Source organism: Strix uralensis, chromosome 18, assembly GCF_047716275.1.
Source record: "Strix uralensis isolate ZFMK-TIS-50842 chromosome 18, bStrUra1, whole genome shotgun sequence".
Lineage (NCBI taxonomy): Eukaryota > Metazoa > Chordata > Aves > Strigiformes > Strigidae > Strix > Strix uralensis.
Window position 1 is genome coordinate 16,248,730 of NC_133989.1, and position 23,672 is coordinate 16,272,401.

General features: G+C 55.4%; 1 protein-coding gene across 1 annotated transcript in view; it reads right to left on the reverse strand.

Annotated features, from left to right (window-relative positions):
- Window positions 1–340: 340 nt before the first annotated feature.
- L3MBTL1 (L3MBTL histone methyl-lysine binding protein 1) overlaps window positions 341–23,672 on the reverse strand; it is a 31,224-nt gene continuing 7,892 nt past the window's right edge. The window contains exons 3-23 of the mRNA XM_074888285.1: window positions 23,295–23,438; window positions 20,899–21,122; window positions 20,025–20,169; window positions 19,733–19,871; window positions 18,913–19,036; window positions 18,205–18,292; window positions 16,071–16,162; window positions 15,327–15,431; window positions 14,344–14,479; window positions 13,294–13,385; window positions 12,102–12,253; window positions 11,047–11,123; window positions 10,518–10,603; window positions 9,831–9,941; window positions 9,453–9,567; window positions 9,109–9,208; window positions 7,999–8,196; window positions 7,628–7,674; window positions 6,541–6,698; window positions 5,628–5,690; window positions 341–4,675 (exon numbers count right to left, since the gene is read on the reverse strand). Of these exons, the coding sequence (XP_074744386.1) occupies window positions 4,541–4,675; window positions 5,628–5,690; window positions 6,541–6,698; window positions 7,628–7,674; window positions 7,999–8,196; window positions 9,109–9,208; window positions 9,453–9,567; window positions 9,831–9,941; window positions 10,518–10,603; window positions 11,047–11,123; window positions 12,102–12,253; window positions 13,294–13,385; window positions 14,344–14,479; window positions 15,327–15,431; window positions 16,071–16,162; window positions 18,205–18,292; window positions 18,913–19,036; window positions 19,733–19,871; window positions 20,025–20,169; window positions 20,899–21,122; window positions 23,295–23,438 (2,531 nt within the window). The 3' untranslated portion in view covers window positions 341–4,540. The remainder of the gene's footprint in view (window positions 4,676–5,627; window positions 5,691–6,540; window positions 6,699–7,627; window positions 7,675–7,998; window positions 8,197–9,108; window positions 9,209–9,452; window positions 9,568–9,830; window positions 9,942–10,517; window positions 10,604–11,046; window positions 11,124–12,101; window positions 12,254–13,293; window positions 13,386–14,343; window positions 14,480–15,326; window positions 15,432–16,070; window positions 16,163–18,204; window positions 18,293–18,912; window positions 19,037–19,732; window positions 19,872–20,024; window positions 20,170–20,898; window positions 21,123–23,294; window positions 23,439–23,672) is intronic.

Consider the following 23,672-nt stretch of genomic DNA (forward strand, 5'->3'; position numbering starts at 1 on the left):
GTGTGTGTGTCCATGTGTGTGTCTGTGTGTCTGTGTGTGTGTGTCTCTATATGTGTGTGTCTGTGTGTCCATGTGTCCATCTGTGTGTCTGTGTGTGTCCGTCCGTGTGTGTCTGTGTGTATGTCCGTGTGTGTGTGTCCATATGTCCGTGTGTGTGTCCGTGTGTGTCCATGTGTGTCCGTGTGTGTGTGTCTGTGTGTGTGTCTGTGTGTGTCCCGTGTGTGTGTGTCCGTGTGTGTGTCCCTGTGTGTGTGTGTCCGTGTGTGTGTCCGCTTCCTCCTGTCCCCGCAGGGACAAGCGCCTTTCCCCAGAGCCGAATAACCGGGCTCGGGCTGCACAGATTTCCGTTGCTCACATTCGTTTATTATTTTAAAACACTGACGAAATACATCACACCATGATCTATATATATAAATTTACTTTTATACAGATATAAATTTATATATATAGGACCTTTAAACCTCTGTATACTCAGGACACAAAGTTCCAGAATAGCTTCACTGGCTACAACAAAAGTATTTTTGTTATGAAAACACAAAGAGGTGCGAATATCAAAAAACGCAGAAAAAAAGAAATTAAAAACGAGTGCAAAATGAATGAAAGTGCAAAAAAGCTTTTGTTATCATAATCACACTCCTTCCAAAATACGCCCCCCTCTTTCCTCCCCTCCGGCCGCCGAGGGCCGGGCAGGCTGGCAGGGAGGGAGCCAGGCTGCAGCCCTGCGCCGGGGGTCCCCTCCCCAGCGGAGCAGTGAGGGACAGAGGAGCAGAGGTGGCCACGTCACAACCCTCTCGTAGCCCCCTCCTCTCCTCCAACGCCCCTCATTGCACTCACATCCCCACGTTCTCTCTGCAGGCGGCAGCCGTCCCAAGCCCTCGACCCTCCTCGACAATTTGGAGGGTTTCTGTCTGTTCTAAAAGTGCCTGCGGTGGCCGCGGGAAGCGGCGGCGGGAGGCCGAGGTGGGCATGGCCCCTCCGCGCTGAGCTTCAGGCTGGCTGCTCTCACGGGAACGGAGACCTTGGCTCGCACCATCACGGTGCTGCCCGTTTCCACGAGGGAAAACACCTCCCTGAGAGGCTCCAACCGCTCCCACGCACCCGGAGGCACCTGCGGACCAGCCACTCCAGAAGAGACCCTGTCCCCAAGGCTGGAGCATCTGGTGGGACATGTCCCAGGGCTCCAGCTGAGCCCTGCCAACACCACCTGCAGCAGCAGGAATGGCAGGAGCACAGGCTTGGGGGCCTCCACTCAAAAAAACCATTTGACTTAAAAGTTTCTTCATTGACTTAAAAATTTTGGCTGCAGTCACGTCTCTCAGAAAGACCCCAGAGAGGAAACTGTGGGGCAGACTCAGCCCCATTGTCCTCTCCAGTTTCTTAGTGACATGGCAGTGGACATCCCTGTAAGGAGTTTGGTCAGGCAACAGGGCAAGGGTGAAAACCTTTGGTGCTTCTGCCTTGGTCACTGCTGCCCTTGATCCCAACCGATGCTCTGTGGAGATGGAGGACCTGCCCAGGCCAGGGCTGCAGCAAACCTTCCTTCCCCTGGCTCCCCTGCTGGGACCAGAGACAACTCCTGCTCATGGAGGACACTTTGCCTGCGACCCCGGGACCAGAGCCTGCCACCTCCACAGCCACGGAGACCCCCACGCTAACACAGCAACACACCAACTGCAGGGGAAACGGCGTCGTGGTACTTCCACAGACATCCCTCCACACATACACACACAATGCTTTGGGTTTGGTTTGGTTTAAAGGAAACAAGAAGGTTTTAAGTTTTAACAGTAAATAGCCCTTGACCACCTACGAAGCCTGTAACTCTCACCCAGATGAATCCAGCAGCTTTGTACCCAAACGGCTGCTCAAGACAGCAGGTCAGCGTGTGCCACAGACCCTCACGTCTCCCATCACCCCTCCAGCGGGGCTGCTCCCAGCGCAGAGCCCAGACCTCTGCGCAGCCAGACCCCCCACCCACGGGGAGCACCTAGGTAGGCCCGTCGGGTTGCATCTGCTCTCTCCGCAGGAGGTCAGAGGCGCCCAGGTGAGGCCGCAGCCCAGGGCTGGCACAGCACACACCTCTGCTGGTGGCCAGGCAGAGCACGGCCAGCCTGCACCCAGCACCAGGGCAAGAGCTAATGGCGGTGGGTGTCCTGCGGGCCAGCCATGGCCTGGCTCACGGCTCCTCTGCCCCTCAGCAGGGATCTTCTGAGCTCACCCTCACCTCTGCTCTCCAGGGCAGCCCTGGCAGGGACAAGGCTCCCCAGCCTTGGGGCTAGTTTCAGATCTGGCACCTGGGCAGCAGCTCCTCGCCCAGCACCCAGGGACAGTGCTTAGTCCCTGCCCAACAGGAGGAATGACAGCACGAGGGAGATGAGAACAGGGTGCTTTCACAAGATGTTTCCTTACAAGCTCAATAACCACATTCTATGCAAGGGAGCTGTTCTGTTCCAGATCACACCTGGAGAGGGCTGAGCACTGCTCGCACAGAGTCTCACAGCTGGAGGTCTCAGGTCTCCTCCTCTTCTCCCCCAGCACACAGTGGCCCAGAACGAGACTCCCCATCAGCTGAAGAGACCAACTTCAGGACCATTTACTGCAGACCAAGGGTGACTTGGGGAGTGACTGTGGGACCTAGGGACACAGCTGTTCCTTCCCACTCCCCTCTCTCCACAGCTGGCCACATCGCAGTGCTTGAAGAGATGGAAGAAGATAAGAAAGGGAAGGGAGAGGGAGAGCTGCCTAAATCAAACCCAAGCATTGACAAAACAAACACATGGACTAGTTGCAAGTCCTGCATGAAAAGCAAGCAGCAGACGTTTCAAGAGCAGGTCAAATGTGACCCCAAATATTCAATAACAAAGAGTCAAAATGCTACATTTCCATGGGAAGCCTAGAACAGATTGACCCAGGTGTGACAGCGGCTCCCAAGGCAGCGCTGCTCCGACACATTGCTGGTGCACTTGCTAAGATCCCTTCATCCCTGTCTTTGGGCACTGGGAAAGTGGGAAAATTTGTTTTGCTACTGATATGTCATTCTTGGGAATGGGAAAGACAGTGGACGTGGGACTCGGATCACATCACTGCAGACTATGGAGAGCCCTGGGGGCAGGTGGCCGCCCTCCAGCACTGCATTGCCACACCACTGCGCCAACAGCACCCACGGCAGGCGTGCACAGGGTGACAGACACAGCAGGAGCAGCGTGGGGGATGCCAGGACACACAGGGACTACCAGAAGCTGCCTGGGACTCTGCCAGGACCCCCCAGGTAACGTTGGCTTTCCTGGCTCTGGAGTCCTAGCCTACTCGACCTCTCCTCCATGACAAGGGACAGTGTTACATGGGCATTCCCCAAGTGCCCGCACCCTTGTTGAAAAGGTGCTGTGTTACTGAAAGGACAGAAAAAAAAGTTAACTGCTGAATTTCTTTTAGCTCTGCTCCAGGGACAGAAGATGCTGCTCATCAGACAGCAAAACCCGGGGGCCTTGTGAGGGCAAAAAAGGGGGAGAAGGCAGCTTGGCAGGATCAAGTCAGACAACTCAGGAATGCCTTCAGAAGCGAGCCGTGGATCTGCCTACGGAGGAATGGATGCTTCTTGTCCTTGGCAGCTGTCTCTGCTCTAGAAAGGGACCAAAGAGGGCCCAGATCTCCTTTGCAGAGGGTTTTTTTAATTGCTGCAAAGGGATAGTTAATCAAGCATCCTTTCTCCCAGAGACGTGCTAGCCAAGACAGCCTGAAGTGCAAGAGGAAATGGAGCTTGTTCTGCACCCACCCAGCTCGGGCCCCGTGGGCCCCGGGGCTGCTGCATTACAGTAAAGAGGAATAAAGCACAGACGCTGGTCGTGGACAGAGCAGCAGCCAGGACACGTTGCTCCCTGGAAGGAGCAAGAGGTGGGTCACTGGTTCCCAGTGCAGCGAAGGGGCAGGGCAAAGTCATCATCTGGTGTTGAAAGGGAAAGTCAAAAGAATTCAGAGAAAAAGGCAAAGTGAGCTGAAGCTCCTTGCGACCGTCCTGTGGAAACGATGTTAGCACAAGCCCCCCCAGAGGAACACACTGAGGGGAAAAAAACTACCTCTCAGCTGCTGAGCAAAGCCAAGACCAGCCTTTAAACAGGTGCAAGTACGTACGCAGACAGTCAGTCCCTTCCCTTCTCTGGGTGACTTGAGTAGTGGTGTCAGCCCCCAGCTGCTGCACCCTCCGCACTGCTCCCCCATCCCTCAACACCCCCCTGGACCGGGGCAGTCACAGCAGGACATGGGGGGCGGCTGTCGCGCTAAGACAGACTAGTCCCACGCCCACCCCCCGTCCCTGCAGCCGCGCCCAAGGCTCGGGGTCAGCCTGTACCCAGCGCTGGAGGAGAAGGGCAGCGTGGAGGGGAGGGGAGAGGATGGGAGATGGACTGGTGGGAGAGCGGAGATGCGGCATCCGAGAGGACATGAGCAGGACATGACAAGCTGTGGTTGGTCGGGGGGAATCTCTGTCCTGACCAGTTAGTTTGGCAGCACCAGTGCTGAGGGAGGGTCCCGATCGGGCCAAGAAAAGTCACTTTAAGGTGTCATCAGCGTTCTTGAACATGAGGATGGCATTGTAGATCTTGAGTGCCGGGCCCAGCTTGACACTCATAATCTTGACGATGTCAGCCTGCGTCAGCAAGAGGAACGCCTCACCATCGATCATCTGGAGAGGAGAGCAGGGACAAAGGCACTCACTGAAACCCTGGGCTGTGACTTCCAAGGGACAGCCAGCACGGGCACAGCCTGGGGACATGCACAGTCGTGCTCACCCTTAGCTAGGTGCCACAGATGATCCCAGGGAGTAGGGCAGGGGGCAGAACTGGGAGCTGACGTGCCCAGGAACAGGGCAGAGACAGGGAAAGGCCCTTCCAGGGGCCACCCCAGGAGCTCACACTGCAGCCAGCCTGGGCTTCTGTGCCAGACTGCAATGGGCACAGCACACAGTCAGCAGGCAACCCGCTCTGGGCAAACACCCGTCCATTCCCTGGCTCCAGGCAGGCGTGGAGGCTGCCCCCAGCTCAGCTTTGTGTGCCTGAGCACCCTTAAAGCTCAGGGGCCGTTTACGAACAGGCTGGGACACTTGCTGTACTCGGCACGCCCAGGCTCAGCCCGCCCCGGGTGTAAGGCTGGTGCCGGAAAGCAGCCGCTCCGCGTGTCTGTCTACAGAGGTGTCTGAAAACGGAGAACCTGGCCGACAGACAGCAATGCCACCACACTGCTGTGCTGCTGAGAGAATGCAGGTGGGGAAGGATGAACTGGGGAGGAGTAAGCAGCTTCCCGCAGGAGGTGATGGTGCTATTAAAGCTGCAGCACCAGCCTCCCACTCCCCCATCCCAGCCTCCCCTCACTGATGCTGGGAGAGCAGGGCAGCACAGCTCCTCGGGGCTCAGCATCTCCCCTCCCGCCACCGTATCTGCACAGGCAGAGGGCGGAACACTTGCATGCAGTGGGGCTGCTGCCCCCAGGGCTGCAGGGTGGGATCACTGCCTGGTGCTGGACGTGCTCTCAGCATCCAGCAGCAATCTGCTGCAGGAAGGTCCCTGGCCAGTCCCACCCTGCCCTGTCAGCAAACAGCTGTCCTCAGCCACCCGCACTCATCTTCCAGCCCTTCTCACCTCATCCTTGAAGAGCTTGGCTTGGTCCTCGCAACCCGTCAGAGTCTGAACAAAGCTAAAGACCTTGGAATAAACAGAGAAAAACGTCAAGACAGAGGCAATGTTTCCAGCTGGAGACCCCCGCCACGAGCCCACATCCTCACTCCCACAGAAACATTTTGCACCCCGTAAGGTACCATGTGGCTGCTGGGGCAAAGGCGGCGGTTGCAGCACCCTCCCGTGCCTAGAGATCACCCCCAGACCAGGGCACAGGTGCTGGGCTCTGCCAGCCCCAAGCAGAAATGCTCCAGCAGCTCCATCTCCAATGAGCCACATCCAGCACAGCCAGATGATTCCCTCCGAGGGGTGGGGGCAGGAGAGGGGCACACAGGGGGTAATGGGGAAATCGGGCAGGGCTGGCTGCTGGGGCTAGTGCCAGAGTGCCAGCGACCCAGGCCTTAAGAGGGGCCACTGCAGATGCCCAAGGAAGTGAATGAAGGCGACAATGAAAAACCTGGAGGTAAAGATTTCTTCAGAGAAACAGGGAAGTGACTTCTCATCTGCAGAGTCTACAGTTTAATTTTTCAACTTGGCAAAGATAAAACTGATTTCTTTGGAAAACCGTAACATGTTAAATGAAGAGACTGCTGTTTGCCTTCACCTGCCTGCCCTGGGCTAGTGTCATATTCAAGCCAAGCAAGAACCTGATAGTTCTGCCTGTGTTTCCCAGAAGCTGCCATCAGAGCTCATGTCTGGCAGCTGTCCACACAGTACCCCACAAGCGTGTCCAGTGGACCACCTTCTCACTAGCCCAGTGGCCACCGAAGCACGTCCATGCCTGGTACATGTACCGTGGTGTCACACAGCCAGGTAGAGTGCTCCCAGCTATGCCAGGGGGTTAGGAGCCAGCATGCAGTCTTCAAAACCATCTTACCTCATCAATGGTCCACTTGGCCACTGTGGTTGCTGTGATGCCAGCCACCCCTGGCAGGAGTTTGCAGTGCTGCTCCCAGCAGAGCGACAGGGAGCGGTCGGGGTGGGCAGACAGGGCAGACATGAAGAGAGACTGGTGCATATTGTCTGAAGAAATAGCTGGTAAAAAAAATGCAAGATGTGATACAAGGTAGAGGGATGAAAACATGCCATCCCATCCTATCCTGCAAGCCTTGGGGAGGACCCTGGGCTGGCAGCTGACGGTCTCAGGGGTCCAGGTATCAAGAGCTAGTGGTTCTCCCTTGAATTAACAGGACATTAGTGTATCCAAGTGCTCAGTTTGGTGGGACTGGGGATGGCAGGGGAAGAAGTTTAGAGGCAAGCTGGCTTTGCGCTGTTCTCAGCACCTTCTATCATTCATTTTCCATACTGAACTAGACTTCAATGTCAAATTTCACACCAGAATGCCATCCTGTATCATTCAGTTCATTTCACATTTTTAACAAAGCTTTTCCCTTGCTCTCTGCTCCAAGGAGTCAAGGATGGCTCCCAAGAAAAGATCCTCTTCATTCACCCCCAGCGCTGGGGTAGGCAGCAGGACAGTCCATGGTAAAATGGATACTGGCTGGAATAAACGTCTTATGTCAGTCATCAGAACTAAATGCCAAGCAAACTGTTCAGCATCAGTTTCTGTGCTGCAGCGAAAATTTAGCACTTCACAACCACACTGATATTCTGGGGGACAGCAGTCACAGGATGAAGGCAGAGCATCCCTGTCTGAAGAGCACAAAGCACTGGGGAAAATGCCCTGCTATAGAGAGAGGATCCTAATTCCCTGTCCTACAGCACTCAAGAGATTCACAGTCAAACCAAGAGACGTGACGAGGGTCCCAGCAGAGCTCTGGTAAGAGGCAGGGACGTTTCGTGTCATATGGCAAACATTGGCAGGCGACCACAAGCTCCTCACCGGTGCTGACCTGCGCGAGGCCGGACTGAGCGAGCCAGGGGAGACCTGCCTCCAACAGCCCCCACCCCAGCTCCTCGAGCCTCGCCCCTGCAATGACACCGTGGCAGAGGATGGCACTTACTCTGGAAGTCTTCCTGCTGGATCTTCCGGTACTTTGGAGGTCGCCCTCTAAAGAGACAGGAAGACTGATTTCCAACTGGGTTGGGACTGGCCCGAGGGCCCTCCTCCACACCGCACAGAGCAATGCCTTGGCAGTGGGAGCAAGGATTACCTCTTGGACCCTGACCCAAAGGGTTGACAGCTAAAGACACAAAACACGGGAAGAAAAACCAAGAGAGGTGCCCAACAGAGCTGGAAGGACAAACGCCAGCTGCCAGCAACCGTGCTCCCCCGCGGTCAGGAGCCTCTCCGGCTTGACCATCCCTCCCAGGGATGGCAGTCGCGGCACAGGGCCCTGCGCGGCTGCACGGGGCTCACCGGGCTCGCCCCTACCTCCCGTGGTGCCGAGACTTCTTTCGCTGAGGGAAGCCAATCAGGTTTCTCTTGCGAGTTGAGGCCTCGGTGTCGGACAAGTCCGCCTTAAGCCTGCCCTGGTTCTTCTCTGCCAGCGGGCACCCTGAGAGGCAGTAATGGGCCGTGAATCTCCCAGTCACGTGTCCTGACCCGTCGCAACCCGGCGTGGGGCACTTCCTAGAGAACAGAGGGGAGGCAAGCGTTGGACCCGGCTCAGAGCAGCATGAGGGGCGAGCCAGCAGGGCCACCCCTCTGCCCCTGAGCACAGGAAGCCATAGCCCTGGCCACAGAAAGCAGAGTAAAGACGTGTTGAACAAATTCCCGGGGTGAGGACGCTGGATGAAGAGGCTGGACACACCCAGTCCCTCAAGGTACAAACACCTGCCATCACAGCGACCCTGCGCAAGTCACCACAGTCCTGATCAAGCAGGTCACTGGGGTTCACAGAGTCTCCATCTTCCTTTCCTTGACCCCACAGGCATTCAGACTAGTCTCAGAGTGAGGAGGAAGCAAGTGTCACAAGAGAAGGAGCCAGACCTGCCTTCCCCATCCTCACGGAAGCTCCAGCATACTCGCTCCTCTTGACACCAGCCTACTGTGCTGGGGTCAGCACTACACCATGCCTGGTTCCCCTCGGAAAAGGTCACACAAGTGACTGACTGAGCTGGAGGAGATGCACTGTTCCTTCTCAGGACTTCCCAGCTCACAACCTCACAGCGAAAGAAATCCATGACGGGCGGGAGAAACATCATCCTCAAAGCTGGTGTCAGTGAGCAGCATCTTAGAGGCATTGTCCCCTCCCAGCCCATACGTCCCCATGGGTAGGCAGGCACGTAGGGCACTCCCAGGGGCTCTGAGTGGCGCAGGACAGGCGCAGAGTGGGGGCTCACAGGAGTTACAGTAGCCACAGGCTCCAGGCTGCCTTGGGGCCTGGCCTGGGGAGAGCAAGGGCTGCCCCTAAGCAGGGTAGGAGGGCTGTGCATGGGGTGGGTGCAGGGAAGGGCTGGTCGCTGGTGGGGGTGGCAGGGGGGAGCAGAGGAAGGACGGGCAGGGAAGCTGTGCCCCTCTGAGCCGCGCTGGGGAACTCACCTGTGGTGAAAGCTGTACTTGGAGCTCTTGGTGTGAGGGATGTTCTTGCAGCCCAGGGTTGGGCAGCCCCCATGGGCAGAGGAGGCTGGTTCCTTTGGCCCTACACCAGGAGGAGAAACAGGAGAGAGACTGTCACGGCTGCAGACCCAGGGCTCCGGCCTCCCTGCCTGTGCCACACAGGGAGGACTTTTCCAGCTGACAACTCCACGGAAAAGCCCGTCCTCCCTGCCCACTCTCGGACAGCATCTGTCCCCCCATTTCTGTGCGTGGCAGGCGGCAGTGACAGTGGGCATCTGGCACGCCTGGGCCCTGGTGTGAGGGACTGCCCCAGGCGCAGGACTTACTGAGAGGAGGCTGCAGTGGGTGTCCAGTTTTCGAGCACCAGCCTATGGGGTGGATGTCGGGATGATCTGCATCAATCCAGAAATCATAGACGTGGCTCCAGCCATCAAAATGGATCTGAGGAAACAAGCAGATAGGTCACCCTTCAAACCTCAGGGCACCTCCCTGAGGAGCTCTGGAGCCCTCCAAGCTAACAGCAGGGCAGAGCTGAACACAAGGGTCTCCCCCATTCCTGGAGTGAGGCACTGGGACCTGCCAACCTGTGCATGATGTGCTTCCACAGACCTCCACACACTTTGCCACGGGCAGTGAGTTGGGAAGCACAGGAGCAAGTCACCAGTGCGTGGACACAGGCTCAGCACTGAGACTCCAGCACCCACCTTTATCCTGTGATCTTCCACGTCCTCCACACTGGCCACTCGGATGAAGGAAGGAGTCCTCCTGTCTACTGCTTCCAGCTTCATGTTGACCAGGAAGCCATGGGGTGGGCGCTGGGGCCAGGAAGAACCGAGGTCAGTGGGGAGCAGGGCCTTGCTTCAGGCTCCCACGCCCCTCAGCAGCTTTCCCAGCAGCATATGCTTCTCAAGCCCAGCTCCCAGCCCTGGCCTGGCCGGATAAGAGCCATCCCAGCTCACAGTGACAACAGGAAAGAGTGGGGACAGGCCTCCCGGATCTGAGCTGTGTTTTGACAAGATGGGGCAGCTGTGCCCAAGGGAAGAAGGTCTCTAAGAGAGACATTCTGGGGATCTATATTGCAGCCACACTTGGCTGGACACAGCTGCTGTCACTGCAGTTAGACACAACAACTATAAAGCAAGCCTAAATGATTCCCCATCATTCCCATCCCTGTCTAGCTGAGGGCATGGTCATACTTCCCATTTTTCCCAGTTTTGAACTATTTGCCCAAGATAGCCCTGACTTCTGAAACTTGAATGTAGATCTGAACACCAGGCCTGTGGCAGGAGCATATTGAACATCACTTGACTTTTCACAAAAGCAAAGACCTGACAATGGAGAAAACCTGAATTCCTGCCCAGGCACGTTGGACCAGATGATGTGGCACTCACCACTTTAAAGGCCCAGGCTGGGACAGCAGATGCTCCGGTTTCCTTTAAGTACTTTTCCCAGGTGAAGTTGTCAGGGTCAGGATAATCTAGAAGGGGGAAGATGCAGAAGGTCAGACATAGGAAGATGGTAAGTACCGCAGAATGTTCTACTGCCCTGAAGGACCAATCAAGTCTGTGCCAGGCACACGGGAACCTGACAGACATCAAGAAGTGCTACTATTTTCTCATGGACCATGAAATCCAGGATACAAAGAAGCAGAAACATCTGGGCCTGCACAGACAGCTTGGGTCCTCCTCGTGTCTCCACTCAGCCTGACACAACCACCATGCTGCACCTGAACACGTGTACAGAAGCCTCAGTGGGAACATGTCACCTCCTTGGCTGTGGCCTTCCTGAAGGAAACTGCCTGGGCTTGCAGACAAGCAAGGGCCATGGGGTCTGTTCCCCCAGGTTCCCCACACCACCCTGAGAAGCCCATCTCCAGGGGGACTCACCACTGAAGGCTTCGCTCCCAGGCGACTGACTCACCTTGAGGAGGTGTGAGGGGTTTGCCATGCTCCTGACACCATCCAACTGGGTGGATGTACGGACTGCTGGGGTCACACCTAGAAAACACACCCAAATTCTTAGACAGGGCTGTGATACCTGGCTAATAACTGCAGTGCGGGCTGTGGGGGCCCAGGGCAGGCCACTTAGCAGCACACCCAGGCCTGCACCACCGGCAGAAGCCCTGGGTCTTCCAGAGCACACTTGTCCCTGAGAGACCCAGGGAACCACAGGCTCTGGAGAGGCAAGGGCTAGAGCAGGGGACTCTAGCTCAGAGGGGCAGGACACAAACACCCCCCAGGTGCAGGCCCTGCCGCAGAGCAGCCCAGGGAACAGCAACCCTCTGCTGCAAGCGGGGAGACAGGCCATGCTCTTCAGAGCTCAGAGCAGTGAGAGCTGAGCAATCCGGGGGGCTCACGTCCTGGTCACGGCTCCCAGTAGGTCACAGCACACTCGGGTGTTGCTGCTTCGCAGGTCTGCCCTGGGACAGAGCAGGTAGCTGCACAGCACCAGCGCGGGAGGAGCAGCTGGGTACAGAAACCACTGCAGCCCCGCAGCTCCTCGGGGCGAGAAGTAAGAGAAGGTCAGAGGGCTTCAGCCACAAGGGAAACAGAGCTGCTCTCAGGACCCTGATTGTACTAACGGGCCATTTTAATTGGTCTCAACTGGGACATCTCCCTGCCCTGGCCACAATCCCCTGACTACAGACACAGGAGCTCTTTTTAAGATCAGGCCTTCAGTCTCTGCATTGCAGGTGGCCCCACTCCCAGGTGGGTTTCAGGGCGAGCCCACAGGATGCAATCACGCCTGTCTTTGCCCCATGGTAACTACAGGGCCATGGCAATGTGACATGGAACAGGTAAAGGTCTGTCCCCCAGCACAGGGGGGTGGCCCTCTGCCTCACTGGACCACTGGTGGCCTGTCTGCAGCAGCATGTCAGGATTGTCCCATGCCTTCCTGAGCACCCCTGTCCCTCTTGCTGAAGCAATGGCAGCGTCTCCCCAGCACTGGCACCTCAGGAGCCCCTGTGCACTTACCAGTAGTCATAAGTATCATCCCAGTTGTCAAAGTGCACCAAAAAGCGATTGTCCACCACGTCAGTCACTGTGGCAACACAGATCAGGGAAGGGTTCATGCGATCCACAGCTTCGAGCTTCATGCCCACCTCAAAGCCCGGGGAAGCCTCGTGCTGGGAGGAGAGAAGGGCAGGTTTCTTTCAGAGCCACGGTCCCAGCACCCTCCTCACCACTTCTCTCGCCTGCTGCAAGGAGGCACCTGCCCGAACCCTTCCAAAACCAGATCCTCCCTGGCCTCCAGGCAGGCCCAGGACCATCCAGGATCCCAGAAGGGCAGAGCCCTGCTGCGCATGCAAGAAAAGAGGCAGCGAGTAAGTAACTCAGCTTGACCACACAACGAAAGAGGAAAAGAAGTCTTCAGAACCTCCAAGAGAAAAACAGGCTCCAACTTACACTGATTCAAATTTTGTCACAACACACTTGTTTGTGGTCACACTCCTCCAGTGTTAGCTGCGACTGATGCCCTAGGCTAGGCAGGAGGAGCTGGGATGGGGCCCTTCATCCTACCTTGCCTTTATTTCTTGGATCTGAAATCTGTGCAAAATGCTGCATCACGCACACTAGTGGGATTGTTGCAGCCATGAACAGGAGGGTTTAGTCACAATAAATGACTTGGAGAGGCTGATTTATCAGTAGGTTTGAGTTTCCTCTGCAGCTGACAAAGAAAGCATGACCATTTTGCTATATTCCCACTTTTCTTACCCAAGCTGCCATATGAAAAATTAAAGGCAGAGACAGAAACAATGAAGATTCAAAACAGAGACAAAAGAATTACACTTATGAAACATTAACTGAGAGTTTTGGGCAAAATAATTGCTGAGAGTAGCAGTTACTTCACCTCACCAGTACTTTTGCAACAGATTTACAGGTCCATAAGACCAAACTGGATGAAACAGTGCATCAGACCAATGCTAATTCTGGGCACACCAAACTAGTGTCCAAGCTACAGATCCTCAGCAGCAAAGCATGCCACAGCTCATTAAGAAATTCCCACAGTACACTCTCCTGTGGCTTTGTGGGCACTGTGGGCTTTGAGAAGTGTGGGGTGGACAGAGGAAAGCCCAGCACTGGTGGAGGCATTCTGCTCAGCGGGAGGGGAAGAAGTCACACCTGAACCTGCGGGCTCTGGCAGGAAGGAGAGGCTGCTACTCACAGTGTTTCGGACCATGAAGAGGTGCTTAGGAGCTGCTTGAGCCTTTGTTATCTTCAGGTAGTTTGTCCAGCTGAATTCTTCTTCCTTATAACCTACAACCCCTCAGGAAGAGAAACGAGAGCAGCAAGTTCACAGAGAGCAGCCAGGAGGTTGTGAGGCCGAGCCCAGCCATCCCTGACCAGCCCTCACCCTGCCAGGCGTGTCCTGCTGTGGGCAGACGGGGTCTACGGCAGCCCTGGGAAACCCAGAGCCCGTGGCTTAGGCCTAATGGCTGATTTTGAAGGGATGCTAGGAAACATTAGCAGTGGAATGGAAATCCAGAGCTCAGCTCCTCCCTGGAAACCATCAGTCCCACCTGCCCTGGGGCACAGCTGCTGGCTCCAGCCTGGCACTGGGACATCCCAGGCGACAGGGCTTTGCCCCAAAATGGAAGTGAGCAGAGATCTTTAGCGTGACGGGTGCCTGAAAGGTTGTCCTGTGGAACCGCCCCAGTACAGAGTAACAGAATCATCAAGGTTGGAAAAGCCCCTGAAGCTCCTCCAGCCCAACCATGAACCTCACCCTGACCGTTCCCAACTCCACCAGATCCCTCAGCGCTGGGTCAACCCGACTCTTCAACCCCTCCAGGGATGGGGACTCCCTCCCTGCCCTGGGCAGCCCATTCCAACGCCCAACAACCCCTTCTGCAAAGAAATACTTCCTAAGAGCCAGTCTGACCCTGCCCTGGTGCAGCTTGAGGCCATTCCCTCTTGCCCTGGTGCTTGTTTCTTGGGTCAAGAGACTCATCCCCCCTCTCTGCACCCTCCTTTCAGGGAGTTGTAGAGGGCCATGAGGTCTCCCCTCACCCTCCTCTTCCCCAGACTAAACCTCCCCAGTTCCCTCAGCCGATCCCCACCAGACCTGTGCTCCAGACCCTGCACCAGCTTCATTGCAGCATCCTCTGCTGGGCCCCATGGAGCCACACTGTCCCCATCTCCAGCTCTACATTTGGGGGCCCACTACTCATCCTCCTCCTTCAACAGTGCCCACCGAGACTTGCTAACTCCTTACCTTTTGGGGGTTGGAGTTTGTGCCCCGTCTCCTCAAACCAGCCAGCAGGGTGGATGTCGGGGGAATCGGCATTCAGCCAGAAATCATGGCACTCCGAGTAGCCATCAAAATGGAGGCGCATCCGGTAACCACACACCTACCAGCAGGGAGGGCAGGAAAAGGAAAGGACCATGGAAACCTCCTGCTGTCCCTGGCTGAGCATCACACCTCCCCTCCCGCACACAATCTCAGCATATCACTTAGGCAAGCCAAGAGCTAATCATAGGCAGTGCCCAAACAGGAGGCACATGCCAGTCCCAGAAGGTGTCCAGCATGGAACAGGGTAAGTGCAAGGCCACCAGAAGCCAGCCCTAAGAAGGGAGGTTCAGGCTGGGGCGTGAGATGCCGTGGTGGAGCACCTTGGTGGCTCCAGCAAGTGCAAGGATTCCCTTTTCTGCACCCAGGGGAGATGCTGGTGCAGGATTTTGGCTAAATGCCATGCTGCTTTCGTGAAATGTCTCCAGCAGCAAAACCAGCAGTCACCGTTGTGTGACTGATCTCCCTGGCTGCACGGGGAGTGCTGCGAGGCAAGGCTGGTTCGGCTGCCACATGGCTGAGAGACTCCAGACAGGGCCACCACGGACACAAGGAAGAGCAGTGGCCTGTCTCCACACCCACCATCTCAAGGGGCATCAGCTCGAAGATAAGAAGCTGTTGCCACACCACAGTCTCTCCCGCCATGGCCCTGCTGTGTCAGGGTGATGGAGAGGCCAGCTAGGCTGCGGCACGGCAGCTGCTCCACAGCGCTGAGAACTGGAAGGAAACTCCCTGTTTGCTTGCCCAAGGCACTGGAGCACCAGTTCATCTCACGCAGTGAGAGGCAGGCGAGGGCCCAAAGCCTGTCTCCTCCGCAGGAGAGCCGGCAGCACCTCTGCTCCCACAGAGCCCCCCACCGTGCAGGCGCCAGGAGGAACCAAGGAACACGGGAGCCGGAGGCGCCTTACCTCAGCCACCGTCAGGATAAAGTACATAGATGGGTGCTGCGGATCGATGCCCTCCAGCTTCATTCCCACTTTAAAGCCATTCTTGTGCTGGGAAGCTACTTGGTACTGGAAACAAAAATTAAACTACAATGTAAAGAACAACACAGGTAGTTGGGTCTAGAACATCCCAAGGAGCAACCACCAGGCAATGGGAGCTACTGGGACCAGGAGATTGTGGGTGACAGGTTATGTTGTCGTCCGAATTTTAATTCTTTTCTCATAGAAAAACACATTATTCCACCTCCATGTAGGTTTGCAACTCTTTCTACTGGCAGGGCAGGTGTCCCTGGGCTAACAGCCACAGCCAGGGAGACTGGGGCACGGGCCTGGCTCCTTTTGCACCCTGGCAATCAGACACCTGGGAGCAGGGGTGCAGCACAGCAGCGTGGCCTCAGGAGAGCCCACACCTGGCTTTGAGGAAGGGCTGGAAAGGCTCCACCACCCTGCCAGAGCCACAGGGGTGTCCTAGGCAAATGTGGGGTGCTTGGGAAGGGGGACAGCACCCTGCTAGGGAGTGGAACTCAGGGCAAATCAAAACTGGAGGCTGACTGGTCACATCCAGGTGAAGATGGGAGCTTGCTTATTGCTCAGAGTCCCGCAAAAAGGGAAGCAAGGAAGTGAGGAGAAGGAGGAGGGGTGGGAAAAAAAAAGGTAAAGAAAAAGAGAAGATGAAAGAGGGAAAAAGACAGGAAAATCCCAACTCACATCCTGGAAGAGATCTAAAGGGGCAGCGACAGCTTTCTGCTCCTCCAAGTAGGACGCCCAAGACCAGCCTTCTTTCTTCTCCTCACTGGCACCTGAGCGCAGCACAAACGCACACACAAGAGGCGCTGCTGAGGGTCCGCTCCAGCCCCCCTCTCCGTCCCTGCCTCGGGGCAGCACGCAGGGCAGGTGAGCGCATGGGTCCTGCTGGGGCCACATCCCGCTCTCTCGCACAGTCCTGCACCCCTGCAAAGCTCAGCACCATCCTACCAGAGCCCCTTCTGGACACACTTAGCCGGTTGCCTGAGGAGGGACAGAGCCAACCGGCCCCCATGACCCAAATGTCCTGTGTCACTGTACAATGCTCTGGTAAGGCACCGAAGGAGCCCGAGGGCCAAGCTCTCCTGTGCAAAGCACCAGGACACCTCTGCAGCTCGTCCTCCTCCAGCCAGGCCATCCAAAATGGCCACACCACTGATGGATTTGGGGCAGCCAGCAGGACCCATCCAGAGGTCTGGGAATCACTCCCAGCTGCGAGGGACTCCCGGCCAGTCAAACCAACAGCAGGCTCACATCCCACCGCCGCTCCAGAGGTACCAGCTCTGCTATCCTCTGCTCTGAGACAACCACCTGAGCCCCCCCTGGCACACTGGGGCCACCCTGATGCCCTAGAGATGCATTTACCCTTATGGTATTCACAAAAAGAAGACACCTACACCTCTTCATAGGCAGTGAGGAGATCCTTCATGCCTTTGACCCCTTTGGGAAGGCCACAAAAGGCCTTGCCTGAGGCACACTGGACACGATCCAAGTCTTCTGCTCTCCAGCCACTTTCTCTCCCTGCTTCACACTGCCTGAAGGGACTGACTCCAGGAGTGCTGTGCCTATTCCAGCACTGAGTAATTCACAGCTACAGGTCAGCCATGGCCGACAGCCTTGGGTAGGACAGGCAAGAAATGCAGGGGAAAAATAGACCAACTCCTTCCTCCCTTGGGCTCAGGGGAAGTGGAGATGGAAAAAACAGGAACTTGTGAAAGAAATTAAAGCTGAACTTCAGTGAGCAAGGTTACTAACCTACATGCTTTGCTAACACTTAAGAGTGATGAACACCTTTATTATTCTTTAGGACACAGAAAAAAGTGGCAGGCATGTTTGGGGAATGCTGAAATAACAAGGCTCAGCACTGCTTACTTATATGCTGCATACAAGCTCTGAGCATGCTCAGGGCTCAGACTGTAGAGAAAAGGACCTGGCAAGCAAGTATGAGTTCCCTTTCTAATAGTGGTTAACTCAGTGTTAACATCAGGGGTTAATGACATCAGGGGTTAATGACATCAGGGGTTAATGACATCAGGCCCCTGCTACTGTCCCTACATTTGGCCATGGAGAGGAGGATGAAGCTGGAACAGTTTAATTTTAGAATTACTTTGAGTATGACCTCTCACTATCAAAGACAAAAAGTTTCCCATAAATGTTATTTTCAGTATCTTCCCAACTTTTCCTTCCCCCTTTCCCCCACCATATTGCAGGGAAAAAAACCAAACCCACAAACACTGCATCCCTCAGCTTGTCTCCCTTCCCTCTGTGTTGATGGCTCTGCATTTGAGATCTTCTCTGATACGGTCCAGGAATAGATCCCCATGAGATGAGACAACCCCAAATCACTCAGCTTCTGTGGGACCAGACCTACAGAGGCAGCTCCCAAACTTGTGAGCTCCCAATTACGTGAAGGAAGTTCCCTGTAAGACTGTCCAAAGGTGGGGCAAAGCCAGACGTGGCACAGAGTCATGTTACTGCTCAGGATAATGCCTCTCGGAGCAAACATGGTATCCACAAGCAAGTAATGAATTCAGCTCCCAAGGGGAGGGACCAGAAAGCACTGTACAGTACAGCCCAATGCCTGAAGAAGGCACAGCTGTACCTGTAAGGGTGCATCTTCCCACGGAGAGAAAGAGAGGAAAGGAGAGAAATGGAAAGAGACAGAGAGAGCAGGATCAAGCAAGCAGAGGAGCTCACAAGCCTTCAGGAACATGTACCAGTGTGTTGCACTGGGAGTTTGACTCTGCTGGAGCACCAAAATTCTGTCTCAGCCCCACAGCAGGACCCCACACCCCACCGCCCGCCTGGCCCTCCATACCGTGCTGACTCCCGTTCCATGCATCAGCCTCTGGATTGCTGATGGCCGAGTCTCCCGCGGAGTTTTTCCTCTCTTCCTGCTTTTCCTCCTAGACGTGAGATCAGACAAAACAGAAACCCATCATGTTGGAGGTCTGCACAGAGGTTTATGCTGTGCGTTGGTGCCAAGGGCCATACTGTGCTCTGCAACGGCCGTGACTTGACTGATGCTTGGCCCAGAAATGGGCATCAAAGATCTGATGATGGGAGCTCGGGGCGGATTTTGGTGCTGAGTGGTAGCAATCACACGTGGAGTGGATCTGTTACAGTCAGGGCTGGCAAGCAGAGCTTCCTTGACTTGCCAGTCTCTCTCCCTTCCCCAAGATACACATCACACACACAGACACTCTCTTGCTTCAAAACTTACTTTAGTGGCCCAGAGTCAAGAGAGCAGCTGAGTGCGCTTGATACCTACAGCTCAATCAGGACGTGTCCAGCACTGCCCAATCTGAGAGCTCGGCGTGCCAAACAGCCAGCCAAGTGTCTAGAAGCCCTCATGCTCCACACATCCAAGTCTTTTTGGGCATTAACAGCCCAGAAGTTACCCCTTCAACATACAGCTGACGTAGCACTGAAAAGCACCGACAAGAACCGCGCATACAGCGGGGGCCCATGGCTCAGCCTTGACATCAGCATGGGCACACACATGCACTCCCTGCCCTCTTCCTACCATTTGCTCAGATTCATATTCTTCCTCCGAAGGGCTCTGGTAGTCCTTTCTCTTTCGTTTCTTCACCGGCTTGAGGATTTCGGTGGTATTGGTGCTGCTGGCAGAGTTTTCCACAATGACGGACCTGCACAGAGGAAGGAGAGTAACCACTGCAGCGCGGTGTGTCGCAATGGCTGGGGTCTCAGTAAGGGAGTGGCTGCTGGAGCATTCCTGTCACCCCATTTCTTACTCACGCATGCTCCCATCCCTGCTGACTAATGTATGTGCTCCTCTTAGCACAGGAGTTGGCAAGAGATTAGAACCAGGGTACAGACCAGAAACACCCTCACACTCTTGGGTGTCAGAAACCTGAACCCAGGGATGGATCAAAAGCAATCTAGTTCCATAGCAGGGCTCTAAGCTGCGTCACAGTCACACAGAGATGCTGGAAAATGAGTCCCAGGAGTCACGCATCAGTAAGCAGAGGGGCTGGAAATGCCCTTGTGACCCATGCCTCCCACTGCTGCTCAGCCTGGAAGCACTCACTGCAGCAACCTCCTGCTGCAGCCCTGCCCCAGCAGATACATATTTATGAGGCCACAAATTGGGCAGGAGAAAAATCTGGCTCCTGTGCTTGCTGCTGTCCCCTGGGACAAGTCCTCATCCCCCCCCCTGCAGCCAGGGCACTCTGCCTACAGGAAAGAGGGAAACAAGTGGGGTCCCCAGCACCTGCTGGAGACACATCTGCTTGCATCCCTTGCTGGAGCAAGAGAGCGAGGGGAGGGAGAGCAGACAGACAGATGGATATGGCTCTGCACGGAACAGACTGCCCTTCACTCACCTTTCTTTGAACTGCTGGTGGCAGTGCTCGCTGCAGAAGCCCCTGCCTTCCCGGGCGCCATCCGACACGTGTCTCCGGCCACAGGTATCACAGTGGCACATGCTTTCTGCTGATGGCAGCTTGGTCTGCTCGGGCACATCTGAGTCAGAGACAAGAGGAGCAGTGAGGCACAAAGCGCAGCCAGGAACGGAGAGCAGGAGGCAGAAGACATTTGCCTCACACAGGGCCTCCGCCAGACAATGCCTGCTGGGTGACGGTACCCGCCCCAGAAGTGCCACCACGGTGCCCTTACCCTGAGCCACGGTAGGATTGTCCCTGCTGGTGGGTGTCACCTCTGAGTCGCCATCTTTCTCTGTGTGACCCTCCTTTATAGCTTCCACTGGAGGCATCTTATCAGCACTCACCACCTTCAGCGTCCCGTACTCATTTATTCGAAACTATGTCATGGAACCAAAAAACAAGGAAAAATAGTTAACAAGGAGGATAGAAATGTAACTTGACTCTAGCAGGTGCATGTGAGCTCTGAGAATGAGAGGGACACGGTTTGGTCATTAGCTCTTCCAATGACAGAGGCGAGCACAGCAGCAAAGCCACTGCTGAGCCTGCCAGAGCAAGTACACTGCCTGCACCTGGGTGAGCCCAGCACTGGCTGGCAGCACGAGGGGCAGGGTGATGGCAGGAGGACGTGGTGCCCTGAGGCTCAGTAGCAGCTGAGAAATCGGTGCATTTTGTGCAAGCTATTTCAGGGGTACACCTAAAGGTACCGCTGTCTGATGAGCACAAGGCCACTGTTTCCAAGGTGAGTGCTGGAGTTTGGTGAGAGCCAACTCCGGCACAGATTGGAAAGGAAAAATGCCCTGCACAGCACGTGGCATCCCTCTGCCTCCCTGTGCAGGGCAGAGCTGCTGCAGCCCCCCAGGCACCATGTGTGTGCTCTCTGCTAAGCTTACAAGATGAAGGGGCAAAGGGATGGGGCACCAAGAAGAGCCTCGCACACCCGGAACAGCCAAAGCATCCTCCAGCTGGGGCGCGGGTACTGCCAGGGGCCACGTCACATCCTGGTGGTCCCTGCCTGGCACACGCTGGGGCACTGCCACTTACACGGGCAGGCAGCTGTGGGGAGGGCTGGGGACAGGCAGACACGGGGGCTCGAAGGCTACACTTACCCGCAGGTTACTCCCAGGCAAAGTGGCCACTCCATCCTTCCACTCCAGCACACGGACTGTGCTGCAGGTCTGCACCCCGCTGATCTGGGGAATGACAGTAGCTGTGATGGGCTCACTCCCTGCTCCCCTCTCTGGCCTCTCGGGCCCTGTGCTTCTCTGTGGTTCCCGGGGAAATCGCTGAATTTCTAAGGTGCTCGTGGGAAGGTTGATGGTAGTGGCATTTGCTTGAGAAGGGAAGAAAGGAAACAAACAACCAGAGGCATACACAGAACACTTAACTGATGCAAATAAGGCTCAAAGGCAGCACAAAATGATAGAGCGGACACTGTCTCCCAGCCGAGGGCTCAGTGCTGTGGGCTAAAGAACCCACAAGCAGGCAGCGTGACCCAACAACATCTGCAGCCAGCAATGGCTTCTGCTGGGGGTGGCACCAACACTATCCACATTCAAGGGTTCCTACTTCAGCCTAATCTCAGACTGTTTCCATGACCAGGATGCCCTGATGTGGCAGGATTGTGCTGGTGAGCTCCTGGACTGCATCCTCCAGTTTTGTTCCCTTTCAAAGGAACACACTGTGCAGCCCAGGGCCTCTCCACAGTGAGAACGAAGGCACTGGGAGCAGGAAAAAAATGGGAGACTTGCTTCTAAAGAACACCCCTGATCTGACCTCACACACATCTGTGCTTCGCTCGCACACCTCCTGTAAGACAGTGGTCAGCTGGTCTGAAAACTGTTGTTCCAGTTTTCCAGAAGGGTAAGAAGGACAACCCTGGTAACTACAGGCCTGTCAGTCACACTTCAGTGCCTGGTAAAATTATGGAGAAGGTTATTCTGGGACTTACTGAAAAACACTTGAGAGACAATGCAGTCATTGGTCATAGCCAACACAGGTTCACGAGGGGAAAGTCCTGCTTAACTAACTTCCCTTTTATGAAAAGTTGACCAAGGGAAGCCAATAGATGTGGGTTTTTTTCATTTTAGCAAAGCTTTTGATACTGTCTCTCGCAGTATTCTTCTGGACAAAATGGCCAGCACACAGCTAGACAAGTCCACAATACGATGGGTGAACAACTGGCTGATGAGTTGGGCTCAAAGATTTACAGTAAATGGGGTGACATCAGGCTGGCGGCCAGTCACCAGTGGGGTTCTGCAGGGCTCAGTGCTCTTTAATGTTCTTATAAACGATCTGGATGCAGAAGTCAAATGTACATTAAGTTTGCCACTGACACTAAACCAGGAGGAGCTGTGGACCCCCTTGAGGGTTGAGAGGCCTTACAGAGAGATCTGAATAGACTAAAGAGCTGGTCAATCACCAACTGTATGAAATTTAACAAGAGCAAGTGTCAGATTCTGTACCTGGGACAGGGCAATCCCAGTTACACGCACAAACTGGGGGACGAGAGGCTGGAGAGCAGCCCCGCGGAAAGAGATCTGGGGGTTTGGGTTGATGGCGAGTTGAGTAAGAGTCAGCAGTGAGCCCTGGCAGCCAAAAGGGCCAGCCCTGTCCTGGGGCGCATCAAGCACAGCGTCACTGGCCGGTCGAGGGAGGTGACTGTCCCGCTCTACGCTGCACGGGCACGGCCCCACCTCGAGCACGGGGAGCAGTTTTGGGCGCCTCAGTATACGAAGGACATCGAACTACCAGAGGGTGTCCAGAGGAGGGCGACCAGGATGGTGAAAGGTCTCGAGGGCAAGACTTACGAGGAGCGGCTGAGGTCACTTGGCTTGTTCAGCTTGGAGAAGAGAAGGCTGAGGGGTGCCCTCATCGCAGTCTACAACTTCCTCAAGGGGGGCAGCGGAGGGGGAGGTGCTGATCTCCTCTCTCTGGTGACCAGCGATAGGACACGAGGAAATGGAATGAAGCTGCGTCAGGGGAAGTTCAGATCGGACATTAGGAAAAGGTTCTTCCCTGGGAGGGTGGTGGGTCCCTGGAACAGACTCCCCAGGGAAGTGGTCACAGCACCAAGCCTGTCAGAGTTCAAGGCACATCTGGACAATGGTCTTAGTCGTGTGGTTTAGTTTTAGGTAGTCCTGCAAGGAGCAGGGAGTTGGACTCAATGATCCTTATGGGTCCCTTCCAACTTGAGATATTCTGTAATTCTGTGATAATGCAGCAACCCAGGAGCCCACATGCCCTGCAGAGCAGGCACCCCGCACACTGCGGTGCACTGACACAGGGCCCCAGACATTAGGGCTTTGGTTTAAAAATCAAGAAGTTTTGATCACTCACAAATTGTCCAAGTGATGGATAGCCACAGAGAACCTCTAAGATGGCAACAGCAGCACGGCTTTGCCTCCCAAGGTTTGGGAGAAGCACAGATATACAAGGAGTGGGAGGTACCAGTGCGGTGGGAGAAGGCTGGGGAGGCACCAGTTAAGAGTGCAGTTCTGCATACCTGGTATGATGAAGGCAGTTGTTGGCAGGTGGGTGCTCTGCACAGTGCTCTCGGTGGTGACCACGTGGACACTGACCTCCCCAGCAGCACTCCCCTTTGTGCTCCTCACAACCTCCATCTCTGCTCTGCTGTCCATCACCTTGCCTGGGCACAGAGCGAGACACTGGACAAGAAAGAAATCAAGTTGGGTACAAGTACAAACACAACAAAGGAGTGAGAAAGAGACCGTGGAGGACGACCCCTCCCTTTCCACCATCTCCCAGTAGAAACCCCTGTAAGATGTATTAAAGGCCCATTGAACCCAACAGAGAACAGCATGAAGGTCACAGCTGGTACCAACATGACCTAGTAAAGCCCCTGTTGAGAGATTCTAGCTCA